The sequence below is a fragment of the Acytostelium subglobosum genome, assembly GCF_000787575.1.
Source record: "Acytostelium subglobosum LB1 DNA, scaffold: scaffold7, whole genome shotgun sequence".
Taxonomy (NCBI): domain Eukaryota; phylum Evosea; class Eumycetozoa; order Acytosteliales; family Acytosteliaceae; genus Acytostelium; species Acytostelium subglobosum.
Window position 1 is genome coordinate 637,980 of NW_012236526.1, and position 17,977 is coordinate 655,956.

Consider the following 17,977-nt stretch of genomic DNA (forward strand, 5'->3'; position numbering starts at 1 on the left):
GCATCAATTCTTTATTGTTTGATGACACGGATGAACCAGATCTCGACGTTGTTGGTACCTGTGACCACCAACTTGAAGTCAGCGTTGCCAGGTTGGACGGTGTTCTTGAAGTGTGCGTCGGGGATGGTGAAGGTGGCGGTGGTTAGATTGCCAGATGAGCCAGCTTGGACCACAGGATCAGTGAGAACAGTGGCACCCGCAGAGTTGACGTAGGACAGCACCCATGAAGTTGCGCGATTGTCTAGGAATACAACTTTGATCTTGACAGGTCCAGATGGAGTCACGGGGGTGATGAACTCATCATCAAGATAGAAGACAATTGATGTGTTTCCATTGGCTACATTAGTTTGAAGACCTTCATATGCAATACCATTGTTGCTTCCACCCTCCTCCTTGACTACATTGGTGTACTTGGTCGTTCCACGTTGTGTGATGGCACCAGCAACATCACGTTGAGTTAGGAAACGCTCATAATTCTTGATGTAGGGGGCACCCTTCCATGAGAAGCCATAATCAAAGTTGTCTTGGGCTTGTCTCAGAGCAGCCCATGCCTCAAATGAATTGTTTGGCCAGCGTCCAAGGTTGAATCGTACCCAGTTGTACAGGTCAGGATAGGTGCGGATGTATGAATCATTGTCGACCAAGTATAGCCAGTTGACACCCATCTGCAAAGCCTTGAGATTGGACATCTTGACAGCATAGGCCAATACATTGGAGGCAGTTGTGTAGCCACAAGCATTGAAGCACTCATTCTCTGTAGCAATCACCCTCTTTGGATTTGCCTGCAATGGCCAAGTCTTGTTCAAAACCATGTATCCATTGGCATCAACTTTGACTCCATAAGCTGGAATGTGAGATAAATGGAAGTTGGATATCTCTGTGATACCAGTGCGAATACCCATTCCCTTGGACACAGCATAAGTTGCCCATAGGTTCTTTGAAGCTGGCCACTGATCAATGTCGAAACTATATTTCCAGAGTTAGTTAGTATAAGTGGATGGCAATGATATTAATAATGACAATCACATACGGATAATCCTCACCAGTATAGATCAACTTGTAAGCAAAGTCATCTGATGGATCATTGTTCTCACCATTGAACATGTACACAAGATCATCGACCATTGTACGGAACCAAGTATCAAACACCTGATAGGTCAATCCCTTGGCAATGTACTTTCCAACAACGTCAAAGTCAAACTCACACCAGTTGAATGCACCTGGAACTTGTACCTAAGTATCAATCCAACTAATATTAGTTTGATTGATATGATGGATAACCTTACTAGCACTTACAAACTTCATCCTAGGGTCGGCTCTCATGTTCATTGTAACAAAGAACTATGTTTTGTGATTGGTTAGTTATGTATGACTCAAGGAATGAATAACATCTTTGAATTGCTTCACATACATGGCGATACATCTTCTTGAGTTCACCCCAAACACATGGATTCCAGATTGGAAGATGATACTCATTATCATAGTCCTGGACACTTGCAGTCACTTGGCAATATGATTGAATCCATGATGGTGCCCACTTAATATGGAGAAGTATATTCAATTATTAGGATAAAAAGGATTAGATATGTCATTCATATTGTATGTACATACAGTTGAACCAGAGTTCCAGATACGCAACCAAAATGGAGATGTTGTAGAGTTCTGTGATGCGAATGTTCCAAAGGGCATCTCTTTGATGGTGGCTGCAATGTTGGTTGCATAAACATCCTTGCTTGGATTGACTTGCTTCCAAGCAACATCGAATGACTTTACATTGATGTTAACTGCTGGTGTGGCCGCTTCAGAGTAGAATCCAGAGTTTGGTACTACAGTTACACCTGCTGGGAGAGACCAATCCTCACCCAGTGCCACTGTTGGTGTGACAGCTGACTCAGTTGTGGATGATATCACTAATAAATAAAGTAATACAATTACTTGTCTATACATATTTAATTGATTGATTGATTGAATTTAATAAGTAAATAAAGAGGCGGGTACTATTTAAAAAGCAAATGCATATTCTTGACTGGATCATCATTCTCGATCATATCTCTAGATTGATGGTGATGTGTTAGAATGTGATCCGAGTACTAGATATTTGAGAATGTCGGGGTAAGATGTCCAAGAACCCATTGTCAGGGCAATGATGGCTTTTTATTGGTTTGTCAAGTTATCAATATCTGAATTGGATCTCTTGTATTGTGATCCAAAAACAGGATATGAGTTATGGGTGGGGGTGCAAATGTGATCGAATGGTTACAACGACACGCTTCGATCACACCTCGAACACTCTCGACTGATGGATTGGTTGATTGATTGGTTGTTTGAATACCGGATGATTAAGAATCGGAACTTGGGCTGGACAACTGATTCAGACAGACTAGATTGATGGAATGTGGGCAGAGATCAACCGATCACACATGTTGATGATGTTCAAACATCCATTGACAAAGGCATGATGGCGAACTGTGTTGAGCAGCTTGGTAATGTTCATCTGGTCCACTTTTGCTCGAACATAAGGTGATGATCCATCACTCACACCTTCAAACATATAAGTGATCAATCTGTGATGGTTGTTGATGACAGCCTCCTGGATGCTGGACATTGATGGCAGATGTCTCTGGAGTTGTGATGCTGTCACACATCGTTGATGTATCATGCGGAGTGTTTCCACGTTGCCATCAACACAGGCGTTGTTGACAATGATGGCCAATGCACTGGACTTGACATTTTCGACACTCAAGTATCCTTTGTCCATGAGATATGACAACACTGATGCGTTGCTATCATTGAACACATTCAATGTGATCATGTCTTGAATCCTTTGTTGATCCCAACCATATCCATGTTTTGAGGTGACTCGATGGCGCACTCTGATGGCCAGGTTGATCAGGTAGTCAATGGCTTGGACATCACATCTCTTGGCACAGTTATCAATCCATCGATTAAAATTACAAGAGGCCACCAAGTCAGCCGCACTGATCTCATAGATAAATGGCGTGATCACCAACTTGATCAGCGACAATGACTTGGATGAAGCAGCCACTATCGCATCATTGGCACAGTCTGAGCGAGGCATCAATGCGACAAACTCGGCCACTTTGTCCTCGGTCACGTCGATGCCTTTGCCAGGCAAACCAATGCAATCGATCAAAGAGGCGACGTCACTGGCAGAACATGTCAATCCTCGGTCCTTGTCCATCAATAACTTCTTGGCCATTTGGACATTGCCAACTTTCATCGATGCTCTGAAGAGGTCTGACGAGTGTTGCTTCAAAGGTGGATTCTTCATCTCGATGTATTCAATCAAAGCTTGGTCACACAGCTCAAACGCATCGATCAGACCATGATGGTAATCATAATGAGTGAGATCAAATATGTTTGGATGTGCCATCAATCGCTCAATCAACTCGATTGATACGATGCTCTGATGAATCCTTCGAATGCCAACCATTTGGATGGTCTGATAAGAGGTCATCATCATCATCATCACACATTGATCAATGAGGTAGTTTACCAGGTCGACATGTCCATCTTCCAAAGCATATTGAATGGAGTTGATCACATGTTGCCTATGTCCACTGCCCTTGATCAGTTGGTGAATGCGCTTGACGACTGCCAAGCATCCACTCCTCGAACCTGTATCGAACAATTCAACCAATCTTGATTCACTAAGATCAATCCCAGGCATTGTCAACATGATGTCCAAATGCTCGGGGCGACCATATTCGCAACAGCTTTCGATCAGCGACCACGTGTCGAGTTGAACAACATCCTCCTCACATTCTCTGACAATGTATCCAAACACTGATGATGGCAAACCGTCAGACAATGCTATCTCCAGTATGTTTTGAAGACATTGGCGGTGAGGCATCAGTGATTGTTGGCGCAGGAACTGCACCATCTCGAGTGCCCATGGCTTGGTGAGCCATCCTTTTCTCAAAACAAAGTAGTAATCATTATCCTCATTGATCGATTCCAGTTTGACACCCATCTGAATGAGTTTGCGATGGAATGATGGATGTCTAGCCAGCAGGAATAGGATCTCGTTGATGAAGACTGGGGTGGCGGATGTGAACATCTTGAAGTATTGATCAAGTATCCACTCCCAATGTGGATGTGAGCATGATGAGATGTTCCATAATGTGTCATCATCCAGATGTCCATAGTGATCGTATGTCATCATCATGTTGGGATTGGCCAGCAGCACTTCCAATGCAAGTGAGTCACACTTGGCAAATGCCTCTGACAACAATGTTGTGTTGTGAGGGTATTGGTATTGATTGTTGATGGTGGAGTATGATTTGATGAAGTATTCAGTGGCACCAAACTTGATGAATTGAAGAAGATTGTTGTCCAACAATGTTGATCCTTTGATCACTCTGTCCAAATCAATGCCCAATGATGAGTGGATCAGTCCAATCTGTCGCATGATCATTGTGGCAAGCTTGCCATCACAAAAAACCAAGTGGAATGCTTGGTCCAATCCTGGACATGTGGACACATTCATTGATTGTTGTTGAGTGTGTGGAGCAAGATGACTGTGATCGATCATTCCAAATTTTAGTGATTAATTGAATGGATGATTGATTGATTGATACATACTCATTGTTCATCAGTTGATTGAGTGAGTCGATGTGATTGATGCACAGTTTGATCAATCGAGTTGCTCCAATCTGGTAGGCAGTGTTGAGGATGTTGTTGATTGTTCTCAGTCGGTGAGTCGTGGATTGTTTGTTGAATGATGTCGTGTTGAGATAGTATGACAATGAGTGATGGGCATTCTTGTTGGCCATATGCTCAACAGTACTCGATGTGATCTCATCGATGGCCACATCTCCAAAGTGACGTTGAAGTGAATGGATGTGTTGAGGATTGTCTTTGACGAGTGCATAATGTACAATTTCCGGCAATATGCCCACCAATTGACCCAACCTGAACAGACTGATGATGTAATCAAACACCTCGGATGAGTGATTGCGTGCTGCCCATTCGCATATCTTTGGATCACTCTTGACTTTGACAGAGTGCTTGAACATCAATCTGATCTCATCAATCGATGCCTTTGAAATGAACTTGTGATGCACTTTAAATGGATCATGAACAATGTCATCAGCAGACACTCCCTCGATCTCCATGTCGAAGCAGTCCTGCATCAGCTCCAATGTCTCGCGACACCTGCTTGTGAGTGCTTTGGCCAAACATTCAGATGTCTCATATGGCTGATCGTATTTGGTATGTATCCTTGTCATCACTGCCGCTGAGCATCCTGCCGCCACCTCCATCACGAAGTTGATGTACCTGCCCACATCGATCTCACAGTTGTCAATGAACATGCACACAATGTCTGACGTGATGTTGCTGCCAGGTTGGCTCATGACCGTCACCATGTTCAAGAGTGTCCCGTCATGGAACTCCAGTGGGGGTGATCGTGGACTGCTGATGAGCCTCGCCATCGATTCAGACATGGTTCGCCAATACTTTTGATCAATTATTATGAACTGGGTGATCAAGTGCTCGGCATTGATAAGGTCGTCAGTGTATATTGCTGCCATTGGTGTGGGGGGTAGCTTGGGCATGTCCGAGGACATTGATACGTCATCGCAAGTTGGTTGTGATTGTGTATCCAAAAGTCGAAGGATCTCGAAACGCATCCATGTGTGATGTTTGTATAGATGTCTGATGAATGCCTCGCGACCATTCTCCACCGCCACATTGATCAGTCCATATAAAGAGCTCCGTTTGAGGAGCATGATACCAACTTCATACTCGCCGACGATACTAATGAGTTCGATGTTACCATCTCTGGCACAGGCACTCAGGAAGTGTGCCAATGAATAATGGCTGTTGTTTGCCATGTCCATTGTCAGGTTGTCAAGGATATATCGGGAACTGTCAATCATGTTGAATATGGCTGCGTTTTCCAGTGCACAGATCCACAGTCTTTTGAAAGTAAACAGCAGTCCATACTCTTCGTGAAGTACGCGGAGCACACCAACACTGATGCCTTGTCTTTGAAGTGTGTACTCGTCGAGTTGAGCAATCCCCTCAAGCAAACTCTCGTTGGCCCCATATTCCATATCAATAGCATGTCTCTTGATGTCATCCGAGGTTGGAATGATGCCACGTGACTTGATGTGTTGGAGCAACAGACGGACAAAGTGTTCGTTGCCTCTGTCGATGAGCGGGAGACATTCAACAAAGTCCATGATCGATGTTGAGTGGCATTGTGTGGCATCGATGTATGATCGAAGAATGTCAATGTTGCCATGTTGACAGACATGTTCCAACTTGAACACGGTCTGATCGATGATGATGTTTGGATGTTTGATCAGATGATTGAATGCTCTGGTGTTGTTGTACTGCGCGGCACACTTCAACAATGATGTGTTGTAAGGGTAGTTGTCAACACTGTCGAATGATTCAATGAACATCGATGTGGCATTGAACTTGAGCATCATCATCAGATCACCACTGGAGTGCAACACTCCTCCTTTGATCGTTGACTTGTTCAATCGATTGTGGACGTCACTGATATGTCCGAGTATGTTTCGGCACAACAACTGATTGTGGAACACTTGATTTATCATCTGTTTGTCACTCATTGTTGTTCATTATTTGTTTAATTTAATAATAAGATTGATTATGTAACTTAAACAGTATTTTATTGAAAGTTCCAACTGATGACATTAATGTGTCGTTTCGAAGTTCCAAATTAAAGAACCCCAGTTTAACGGTTAAATTAATTTCAAAATTTGGAGGTATTTGAGAAGAGAGTTCACACCACAAGATGTTTGAATTGAGAGAGTGTAACAACCACATGGACAAGGTGGTTTGGTGTGAGTGATACAATGTATAGTGAGATAGAGATAGAGAGATAGATAGAGATAGACATAGACATAGAGTGAGGGTGAGTGTATATATCCCATTTATTATTATACATCAATCAATATATATATATTATTACTGTTGTTGTTGTTGTTGTAACTACATATTTCTAACCTTACTACTACTACTACGACGACTCTAGAGTATAATAACAACCTCGTCGATCATTCATTCAATCAATCAACCATTATCCAGTACGACAACAAGTAACCAACAGACATATTGACGACTCAACCTTACTTAACGACTACAAGATATTCGATACATATTTAATTAATAATATAATAATATTAAGAACACAGGATCGACCAAACGAAGCGACAATACCAACATACACGACATCGATCATATATATTAGATCATCCAACCAATCAATCAAGCAATCAAATCAATCAATCAAAAATGAATCATGACTTTGGGAAGCGAATGAACGCACCAAACGGTGTCATTGGGGGCAATATCCCGATGCACTCACAACCACGTAACAACATGGTGGACTACGACCCTGACGATGTGATCGATGACCTCTCTGATAGGTTCTCATCGACTATAATGGAGGTAAGCAATCATTCACTGGTTACTAGATCTACACGGAAACAGAAGCTAACAAACATCATGTGATCACACCATGGCCTCCAGGATCCTTACATGGATAGAGCACCAAATGAATACCAACTATATCAGATGATGATGCAACAACAACAACAACAACAGCAACAGCAACAGCAACAACACCGACAACTTCAACATCCATACTTAAACGTTGGTGGTCCACAGATGGTAAGTTGGCCCCGGTTGAGTCTACCGACCACGCCAACATCCCATACTAACACCCGATCAATCACACAATAGATGGGAATGAATGTACCAAATGATTACATGTACTCAATGGCAGCACATGGTATTAATATGCAGAAGCCTCAGTTGATGTTTGAGGACCCGGTGGACAACACAAACTATCCATTCTTGCCAAAGATACGCGAGAAGCCCAACGCCATGGTACCACTCGACCCCATGTTTGACAAGGCCCGCCTCAACTTTGTCAATGGCACCTTCGTGCGCACCAAGGAGCAGGAGAAGCTGATCTTCCCGCATCCCTACGAGTACGAGCTCAACCATCTCACCTATCTGCCCAAGCAACAAGTGGCGTGCAAGGAGCAGGTGTCCAAAGGCCTGGACGAGACGGCCTACACATGGATCGACCGCGTTGACCAGTTGGCGGCACTCTGTGACAAGCTGAACTCCGTCGAGGAGTTTGCCGTCGACCTCGAGGCGCACAACTTCCGCTCCTACCAAGGCTTTGTCTGTCTGATGCAGATATCGACGCGAACCGAGGACTTTATCATCGACACAATCATACTGCGATCGCACATGCATCGCCTCAATGTGCCCTTCACCAACCCACGCATCGTCAAGGTGCTGCACGGCAGTGAGAACGACATCAAGTGGCTGCAGCGCGACTTTGGCATCTACATTGTCAACATGTTTGATACGGGCCAGGCCTCCCGTCTGCTGGACTTCAACTCGTTCTCGCTGGCCTTCCTCCTGCGTCTGTACTGCAGCGTCGACGCCAACAAGCAGTTCCAGCTGGCGGACTGGCGCATCCGACCGCTGCCCGAGGAGCTGATCAAGTACGCCCGCGAGGACACTCACTACCTGCTCTACATCTACGACCGTCTGAGGAACCAGCTGCTCACGTCCAAGGCGCCCGGCACCTCGTCCGCCGTCAACAACCTGCTGGAGGTGCTCCGACGCAGCAAGGAGCTATGTCTGATGAAGTACGAGAAGGAGGTGTTTGACGAGAACACAACATACTTGGAGTATGCCAAGCGCGTTGGACTTAACTATGCCGCGCCACAGATGAGGATATTCAAGATACTGCACAATTGGCGCGAGAGGATTGCACGTGAAGAGGACGAGAGTCTGCGATACATCCTGCCAAACACCATCCTGATGGAGATCGTCGATCAACAGCCCACCTCGGTTCAGGAGTTGCTGGCGTGCTGCTCCCCAGTGCCTCCCCAGCACATCAAGAGTCATTGCCATGAGCTGATACAAGAGATCCACAAGTCCAAGACAATGGGAGTGGATGGTGGCGCCTCTGGACCAGGCAGCAGCGCAAGTGATCCAGCCAACAAGCAGTACAACACGGGCTTGATGAATGGTATGGGCGCACGAGGCATTGCTGGCCAGCCCATTGGTCAGCCAATCCAGACCCAGCAGCAACAGCTACAGCAACAACATCTGCTACAACAGCATCAATTACAGCAGCAACAGATTGTCTACCAACAACTCCAGCTCCAGCACCTTCAACAACAAATCCAGCTCCAACAACTGCAACATCTTCAGCAGCTACAACATCACAACCAGCAGGCGCCTGGCTCCTCTGGTGTCCAGTCACAGTACCAGCAACAACAGCAACTTCAACAGCCACAACTACCACAGCCACAACAACAAATCCATCAACAACAACAACTTCAACAGCCACAACTTCAACAACCACTCCAACAACAACAGCTACCACAGCTTCCACAGCTGCCACAGAGCAAACCCTCTGTTGAGAATGGCCAGCAGCAGCAACAGGTCTTCACATCGATTACCTCGCCCAATGTAGTCTACCCACCATCCCATTCACAGAGCCCAGTCCTATCGACGCATGAGCTGTACAAGACAGCAGGCTGGCTCGAGTCCAACCAGGAACCAATCCCCTTCCAGCCATTGATGAACCCTGCGCCAAGAAAGGGCTCCCTGGGCGCCAGTCAGCTACCTCAACCAACAGCCCCACACACAACAACAGAGCCCACCAAGCAAGAGTCAGTGGCTGCAGTGGACAACAAGGCTGAACAACAACAAAAGCATAATAAGAAGCAGCAACAACAGCAGCAGCATCACCAACAGCCAATCACTCAAACGCAACAACCACAACAATCTGTGCAACCACTGCAACAGCAGCAGTCTGCTGTAGCCAAGACAACGACTGGCGAAACTGCGGCCATACCACCAAACTTGTACAAACCAATAATGGATAACCTCAAGAGCCAAGCGCCCAACCAACCGATACTGGATGTGGAATCTCTTGAGGATGACGATGATGACGACGACGACGTTGACAACAAGTCCACCAAGTCAAACGACATGGATGAGAACGAACTAATTGAGTCATACCTGTCCGACTCTGGCGAGGAAGAGAGTAAGTATTCACCAGAGTCGCATCCACTCTCTCTCTCATGTACTAACCAATGCCATCTCTCAGTTCCCAAGAGTATGGAGGAGATCTTCCAGCTGTCCAATCTCAACAGAAGGAGAAATAAGGAAAAGAAGAAGCTAAAGGAGACGACAACGCATGTCCCACCCACAGCCAATCCGACCTCCTCCTCTTCGTCATCGATGGAGACACCATCCAAACAGAAGAAGGGCGAGCTGCTAGACGCCGACCCCATTGTCTTTATGAAGGTGATTGGATGGATACCCGATGGAGGCACTGTCCGTGCCACCTCGCCCACAACCGTCTTCCCAGCGGGCGGCAGCCACGAGCAACACCAGCAACAACAGCAAATGACCCATCAGAGAAACTTGGCCTCGCACCCAATGTCGCAGTCCAAGCTGAGGGACCAGCCAAAGAAGACGAGCAAACAGTCGCATCACCACCAGCACCATCATCACCAGCTGCATCCACACCAGCAGTTCACCGCGCCCTACGACTTCACACCGACGCCAATGCACATGCAAACGGCCCAGCAGCCTCCCCAACTCCCACAACACTATCCACCACAATCTTCCAACCAGCCAATGTTCTCCAACCTCAACGAGCAGCCATTGCAGAGTAATCCCAAGAAGAAGACCACGACCTCCATGCGATCGGGGGCAAAGTCCTCTTCCTCCTATGTTTCCAATCAAGTAAGTAGCATTAGTGTCCACTAGTGTTCACAGCATCAGGTTCACTAACATGACATGTCCTTCTTCTCTCCTCTTGCCAACCCTTTGCAGACCAAGAAGTAAGCAATAAAGCCTTCTATTATATATTATTACCCTTTATGTATTGCTATAGCCAGTCATGTTTATTGTACATACCGTTGTTGGTGGTGGATGGTGGATGGTTGATGGATAGAAGAGTGGTTTGTTGGATTGTTGGTGGATAGATGGATGGATTGTGCTGCTGGGTATGTCGCTCCATGCTCTGCTCTACTACCTTGCTCTCGCTTCCCTCGTCCGGTGGACAGGCGGTGGTTGGTGAATGGTTGAATGAATGAATGAATGAATGAATGAAAGGGTCGTTGATAACCTCTCAATCATTAATGGAACATCGGCTGGATGAATATATGTGAGGTGTGGAGTTGGCTGGCTGGATGGATGGCTGGCTGGGATTGATGGGATGGATGGATGGACAACAAAAGTAAACAAGCTAGTTTGTATTCATTATAGAAGCTGCGGCGTGCTGGCTGGCTGATTGGTTGATTGATGAATGGTATGTGAGAGAGAGATGAGAATATAACTATCTTTGTTCGGTGACTGATCAGTTGCAGCATGGCTTCTTCTTTGGGTTGTTATTGTCGATTGGGGCTATTGGAAGTCTTCCCGAGCCAGGTCTTGGGTTTGGCGTTTTAGGGAGTTTCTTGGCTGTATAGATGTATAAAGAGAGAATGGTCAGTACTTACATCAAGTCTATCAATCAATCCGATCCTATTCGATCTGATCCGATCAATCACGTACCTATTTCTACAAAGAGTTCATTAACGTTTTGAGCAGTCTTGGCTGATGTTTCCATAAACAAGAGTCCGTTCTCCTCTGCATATTGTTGTGCCTCCTACAATGATGGATGGATAATGTTAGTGTTATATGTTCCAAACTCATACGTTGATGAAGAAGGTGATTGAATGAATGAATGATTACATACGGCTGTTTCAACTTTACGCTTGGCTGCCAAGTCCAGCTTGTTACCACATAGAGCAATAACGATGTTTGGACTGCCCTGTCTCTGTAGCTCCTTCACCCACTTGATCGCCCTCTCGAATGAGTCCTGGCTTCTGATATCATAAACAACAATGGCAGCCTGAGCACCACGATAGTACATAGGTGCAAGAGTGTGATATCTCTCCTGTCCGGCAGTATCCCAGATCTCAAACTTCACTGTAGTGTCATTTAAACATACTGTCTGTGCCAAGAATGCAGCTGTCGATTATTGTATAGTATTGTTATGTTAGTGAACTGTTTGTTGGTCATGCATCATCATCATTATCATCAAGTGAGTGTAATGATTGTGATGAAAATCAAGCCTTAGCATCCTTCGTATGCATACCTCCTATAGTACTCTCTTGATATTCTAAAAAGTGTCCACGTACGAATCGCAGCACAAGTGATGACTTGCCGACAGCAGCCTCTCCAAGCAATACAAGCTTGAACTGGAAGATCTTGTTGTTGTTATTCATCTGTCAGTTGTGTGTATGTATTTATATATGTATATATATATATATTGAATTGAATTGAATTGAATTGAATTGAATTGAATTGAGTTGAGTTCTTCGACGTAGCTATTGATCTTTTACAAAGATTGTAGATTAGATTAGATAGTTTGATTGAGAAAGCTACGTATGTGTTTGATTGGGATGGGATATATATATATAAATATTAATATGTGTGTGATTGAATGAATAAGAATGAATGAATGAGATGAGTGTTTGTGTATTTGAATGAATGAGTTATTTGTTGAACAAGGAGGAGCAAAGTTCGCTTTACCTTGTCTCTTGCGTCTGAGTTAGTGAGTGAGGGAGAGTGGGTTGGTGAGTGAGTGAGAATGTGGTTGGGAGAGAGTGAGAGAGTAAGTTTGACAGATAAATACAAAAAAAAACAATGTGTGTTCACCTCAACTCCACCCAATATTCAACGATTTAGTTTTTTTTTGTTGTTGTTGTTATCTCAACCAACAATGTGCGTTGCGCCATTGTTTGTTGTGTTGAGGTGGTGAGTGGGGACCATGAGGTCCAAGTGTGTGGACCTTTCTTTGACAACCAGGACAAGCGAAAAAAAACAAAAAGTCAAACCTTACATCTGCCATGTCGACACCATGAGTGGAAATGAGCAATGATTATTGCCGATCCAATTAATGATTGATTGATTGATTGATTGATGCATTGAGAACGAATGAATGAATGAATGAGTGACTGATTGATTGATTGAATGACAATGACTAACTACAACTATAAACCTGTTTATTGTTGTTGGACATATAAGAGATTTGGACGGATGCGTTGATTTGACCATACTATGAGGGAAGGGGGATAGGATGAACCTAGGATCATCCAAATATGACGGATGAAGAAGTAGAAGATGATGATGATAACGATGATGATCTAAATCTAGTGGATGACATGGTATCCATGTCGCTTGGCATGTACAATCTTGGAGGCGACGAGCAACAAGAAGAAACTGATGATGGTGGCAACCATCTGGCAGATCCATCCGTCAGATGGCTTCCAGTAGAGAGTGACGCCTGGGAAGTGGGCATGACCTCTAAAGTCATTGCACAGCTTGGTGTTCTTGAATGAGTCCCAGAAGATAAACATTCCATCCGAAAGGTCGTCACAGATAGAGTTGTTGATCCTATCATTGATTGATTGATTGATTGATTGCGTGAATGAGTGAGTGAGTATGATTGAGTGAATGATGGTACCATTCACATGACTTGACATGACACCTACATCAAGAACAACAATGTCGAGAACATGTCAGCAATGAACACGAGGACAGAGAAGGTCAGAATGAACTTTCTAGCATGCTTGCTTATGTGCTTGACCATGCCAAGGAGAGTGAGGATGAGAACAATGAAAGCCTAGTAATGAGTGAGTGAGTGTGAGGTGAGTGAGTGAGCGAGGGGAAGTGTCAGAGGGAGAGCGGGAGGGATGATGGACTGACTAATACTTACAAAGAAACAAGAGACAAGGGTGAAGCCAAAGGAGACGTACATTGTTTGACGTGTCTTTGAGCTGTACTCACCGTTGAATTGACCTCTGTTAAGAGACCAAGTTAAATGAGAGTTGCCCAACTCATACCATGAAGTACTTCCCAACATAGAGTAGATGTTTAGGCCAATGATGGCACCAGAGAACACTATGGCCAGAATGGCCGTCATTGTATGAATGTGTTTCATTTTGTATATCTGTGGCTATATACTAAATAGTGATGGAATGATTGATTGATTGATTGATTGATTGAGTGATTGAGTGAATATTTATCTTATATTTCAGGTACAGATAATAACTTACTTGTCTATGTGTGTATGTATGATTGTTTAAATAATAATGTTTACAAGTCCTTGTTTAACTCAAAAGATATTATTTATTGTGTAAAGGGTGTGAGTGAGTGAAAGAATTGCTTGTGATTGAGCAACAGAGGCATGCCATGGTGCGTGACGACCCATTCTCAAACAAAACAACCTTGGGTAAAATATCACAAACATGCAAACCTCAGATAATTGCGAATAGGAAAGAGTATCACATGATAGATAGACAGGTTGAGATACAATCAATCTTAACGACCTATATCTTTAATTCCTTGATAGTTGACAACTTGTAGAGAGAGACAATAAATTCTAAGGAAAGAAGGAGGAAGTTCTTTGAAGGTTGGTTCATTGATGGATGGATGGAGTATATATTTAATACATGTATTGCGCTTGTGTGTATCCACATCAGGTAGGTAGGTAGGTAGGTAGGTGCGCTATTGACTCTTGACTTGATGGATGATGAAGTTGTTGTTGTTGTAAGGTTGTGATTGGTAGTGTGCCGCGGATGGTAGGTCTTCGGATGTCCTCCTTGAGGCCGAGGAAACGAATGGATTGAATGAGAGATGGATTATTCGAGAGAGTTATCGTGCCAACTCAATGATGCATCAACATTATCATTGACCATCTATCTACATATCACGATTGTCATTGTCGTACTCAACCTTGAGCATTTTACCATCCAACTGTGCATTGTTAAAGGTCTTGACAGCAATGTCTGCATCGCCCTTGTTGTAGAATATCACGTAGGCTGTTCCATTTGATCGTCCACTGTTATCGAAATTGATCCTAACTGACTTGATTTCACCTGCTCTGACGAATATAGCCTGTCGTTGTCAAGTTGTCTTTGGTTAATCAATCAATCCAAGTCATCCATTCATTCAATCAATCAAATATTACCTTTAGGTCATCCTCTGATATGTTAAAGTGGAGGTTGTATACCCTCAATCGGGTGCCTGTGAAGAGTTTAAGGTTGCGTCCAGTCTCGTGTGTACCAGTTCTGATTCGATTGATATCGTGATGTGGATTGCGACTTCTCAGTAGAGAGCTGTGGCCCTCCTCGTCGACGTAGTCATCGCGATGCGACGACATGTGTCCGCGAGGCATGCCACCGCCACTGCTGCGAAGTGATAGGGTTTGTCTGCCTCTGATGCCACTGCCTCTGATTCCTCTGAGGCCGCTACCAACTCTGATAGGACTGCCGCCACCACCAATGATCGTGCTGCCTCTGCCACTGCCACTGCCTCTGCCACCGCCTCTGCCACTGCTGTATCTGTAGTCGTCGTCGTCGACAATGTTATCGTCCATGATGTCGTCATCTTGTTCGTAGCGATCGTCAATATAGTCGTCGCGATCGTAGCGAGTGGTGGTTCTGATCGGACTCATGTCCAGGTCGTCACGTCTAGTCCTCAATCGGCTGAGCAACGATGAGCCCCTGAGCGGGGCGCGTCCATCTCGCAACGATGACACTGGCCTCGTTGGCAATGTCAAGCTTGGCTTGTAAAAGTCGTTCTCTGTTGTGATCTTGAGCTCCTTGGGATGAACCTTTCCTATCAGCTTGGTCGCAGCAGCCTTTGGTTTGGCCGTTGTATTCTCGATCGTTATCTTTAGATTTGGCACTGTCGATGATGAATCCTTGCTGCTTGATGCCTCATCTCTACCATTGTTCTTTGTTGTCGTTGTTGTTGTCTTTGCTGAAGTATTTGTTTGCTTGACAGGCTTTGCTGGTGTCTTTACAGGCTTTGCCTTTGACTTTGTCTTGGCCAACTGATTGTGTTTGATTGATTGATTGAGTGAGTGTGTCAGTTATCTCGCGCTCAACTCATTCATCCATTCATTCATTCAATCATTCAATCATTCACTCATTACCTTGTTCTTTGATAGTGCAGCCTTTGGGGCAGCGGGTGGTGCAGCCTTCTTCTTCCTCTCTGCCTTCTTATTCGTAATGAACTGATCCAACGAGAGTGCAATATTGTCGCTCATCTTATGAATCTTTAATTACAAACAACTAACTAATACTATTACTATTACTACTTCTATCTATATATATATATATATATATATCTGTTTGAATTATGACAACGACCACAAACACGAATAAAGTTAATGAATGAAATGAAGTGCTTTCACACACAACTAAATTGCGATTTTAGTTTTTTTTTCAAGATACACAACCGACTCTTTTTTCACTCATTGTACATGGACATCCATTATGATCCATCCCTGTTGTTACTACTGCCCTACATGATCGCTTGGATCGATCCCGGTCACATCCAAAGTATCCGGTCAATGACAGGATGGCCAGACAGGTAGAAAGGCAAGTTGTCAAAGTGTCACATCCAAGGAAGGAAGGAATGAATGAATGCAGAAGGAAAGAAGGAGTGATTGAATGATTGAATGATTGAGTGTTAGATATACATGTAATGATATAGTTTAGTTGCCATTCATTCTATCTTGATCCTGGTCATCATTATCCTGTTCATGATGATCATCATAGTCCTCATCATCATCATCCATAATGAGTTCTATTTCCAGTTTGTTGTCACCTATCCATGTATTGTTGAATCGCTCCTTGGCCATCATTGCATCGAGACGACGACGGAATGTGACGATGGCCTCCTTTGGTCGCGCGTAGTCCAGCAGCTCAAAGTCCTTCAGCGGTCCAAAGTTGGTGAACAGTCGGCCAATGTCACTCTGCACAACATCGTCGGGCAGGTTCTTGAGTCGCAGGATTGCCCACGAGTCGTCGTCGTCCTCGTCGTCCAACTCGCCATTCACATTGGCGTTCTTGCTCGCGCTTCCATAGTCACGAATGCCACGTGGGTCAAACAGAGAGTGATCAATCTGGCTCGACAGCAGTCTCTTCTTCTTGATGAGACCGATATTGTTCTTGTGCGGTCCTCTTCCATGGTCTACTTTCTCGTCCCTGTCGTTGGACCTTCTGCCCCTGCCATTGATATTGATATTGATATGCCTTTGACGTCTTGATGATAATAATGATGATGAAGATGATGATGTTGACTTGTTGTGATATGTCCTACTACCACTACCTCTGTTGCCATTGCTTCCACTTCCACTTCCACTTGCACCATTATACACTCTGACACCTCGGCTATTCGTCGTGATGCTGCCCATCACACCATCATTACTTCCACGACGCACCCTCAGTCGTGACAACTGTGGTCTGTCATATGCTTGCTCATTGTTGATTGTTATATACAATGACCCATCCAACTCAACCTGGCGTGCTCCAGATGAATGTGTCTTTGTTATTGTTGTTGTTATAGTTGTCTAATGTGATTGATGATTGATCATTGATCTCAAGTTAGTTAGTGTCAGAGGTGAGTGAGTGAGTGATGAGTGGCAATGACACATACATTCTTCAAGTTCTTGAAGCCTGTATATGACTTCTTGACATGATATCCTTTACTATTATCATCGTACTTTGTATGTTTACTTATGTTACTTTTGTTATTGATATTGATGTTGATGTTGTTATTGCGATGATGATGATCACTCCTCTTTGCTCTCTTTGCTCTTATTACTTCATCTAAGCTTTGACCTATCATTTCAGTTGTTGTCTTCTTCTTTATTATGGATGATGATATTGATGATGATGAAGAGGATAAGGATAGCTTTGATGCTTTGGCAGCAGCCCTCTTCTCCTTTATAAAGTCATCTAATGATACATCCATTCTTATTTAAGTAACAATAGTACTATTCTACATGCATCAAGTATGTCAATTAGATAGAAAATAGTTAATAAATGAATGAACGAATGAACATGTGACTGGAATTGTGTGGTCAACCTGCAAT

At 44.1% G+C, this 17,977-nt stretch overlaps 8 protein-coding genes across 8 annotated transcripts; 1 reads left to right on the forward strand and 7 right to left on the reverse strand.

The window, feature by feature from the left end:
* Positions 1-11: 11 nt before the first annotated feature.
* On the reverse strand, positions 12-1,947 carry SAMD00019534_041340 (hypothetical protein; the record flags this gene model as incomplete). The annotated part of the gene is made up of 5 exons (XM_012900639.1): positions 12-966; positions 1,031-1,233; positions 1,297-1,341; positions 1,412-1,537; positions 1,612-1,947. 5 exons carry the CDS (start codon positions 1,945-1,947, stop codon positions 12-14), a joined length of 1,665 nt encoding a protein of 554 aa, XP_012756093.1.
* Positions 1,948-2,380: 433 nt separating this feature from the next.
* Positions 2,381-6,605, reverse strand: SAMD00019534_041350 (hypothetical protein; the record flags this gene model as incomplete). Its single annotated transcript, XM_012900640.1, has 3 exons — positions 2,381-4,541; positions 4,606-5,892; positions 5,971-6,605. The coding sequence occupies 3 exons, from the start codon at positions 6,603-6,605 to the stop codon at positions 2,381-2,383; spliced, it is 4,083 nt and encodes a 1,360-aa protein (XP_012756094.1).
* Positions 6,606-7,290: 685 nt separating this feature from the next.
* SAMD00019534_041360 (hypothetical protein) lies at positions 7,291-10,996 on the forward strand (the record flags this gene model as incomplete). Its single annotated transcript, XM_012900641.1, has 5 exons — positions 7,291-7,446; positions 7,528-7,668; positions 7,741-10,078; positions 10,142-10,785; positions 10,937-10,996. 5 exons carry the CDS (start codon positions 7,291-7,293, stop codon positions 10,994-10,996), a joined length of 3,339 nt encoding a protein of 1,112 aa, XP_012756095.1.
* Positions 10,997-11,401: 405 nt separating this feature from the next.
* Positions 11,402-12,314, reverse strand: SAMD00019534_041370 (hypothetical protein; the record flags this gene model as incomplete). The annotated part of the gene is made up of 4 exons (XM_012900642.1): positions 11,402-11,505; positions 11,599-11,692; positions 11,783-12,057; positions 12,185-12,314. 4 exons carry the CDS (start codon positions 12,312-12,314, stop codon positions 11,402-11,404), a joined length of 603 nt encoding a protein of 200 aa, XP_012756096.1.
* Positions 12,315-13,241: 927 nt separating this feature from the next.
* On the reverse strand, positions 13,242-13,714 carry SAMD00019534_041390 (hypothetical protein; the record flags this gene model as incomplete). The annotated part of the gene is made up of 2 exons (XM_012900643.1): positions 13,242-13,485; positions 13,584-13,714. Coding segments are annotated over 2 exons (375 nt in total), but the record flags the coding sequence as incomplete, so codon positions are not given.
* An 83-nt stretch (positions 13,715-13,797) lies between these two features.
* On the reverse strand, positions 13,798-14,032 carry SAMD00019534_041380 (hypothetical protein; the record flags this gene model as incomplete). The annotated part of the gene is made up of 1 exon (XM_012900644.1): positions 13,798-14,032. A coding segment is annotated over one exon (235 nt), but the record flags the coding sequence as incomplete, so codon positions are not given.
* A 761-nt stretch (positions 14,033-14,793) lies between these two features.
* On the reverse strand, positions 14,794-16,144 carry SAMD00019534_041400 (hypothetical protein; the record flags this gene model as incomplete). Its single annotated transcript, XM_012900645.1, has 3 exons — positions 14,794-14,988; positions 15,062-15,928; positions 16,031-16,144. The coding sequence occupies 3 exons, from the start codon at positions 16,142-16,144 to the stop codon at positions 14,794-14,796; spliced, it is 1,176 nt and encodes a 391-aa protein (XP_012756099.1).
* A 450-nt stretch (positions 16,145-16,594) lies between these two features.
* Positions 16,595-17,856, reverse strand: SAMD00019534_041410 (hypothetical protein; the record flags this gene model as incomplete). The annotated part of the gene is made up of 2 exons (XM_012900646.1): positions 16,595-17,452; positions 17,539-17,856. The coding sequence occupies 2 exons, from the start codon at positions 17,854-17,856 to the stop codon at positions 16,595-16,597; spliced, it is 1,176 nt and encodes a 391-aa protein (XP_012756100.1).
* Between the last annotated feature and the right edge of the window lie 121 nt (positions 17,857-17,977).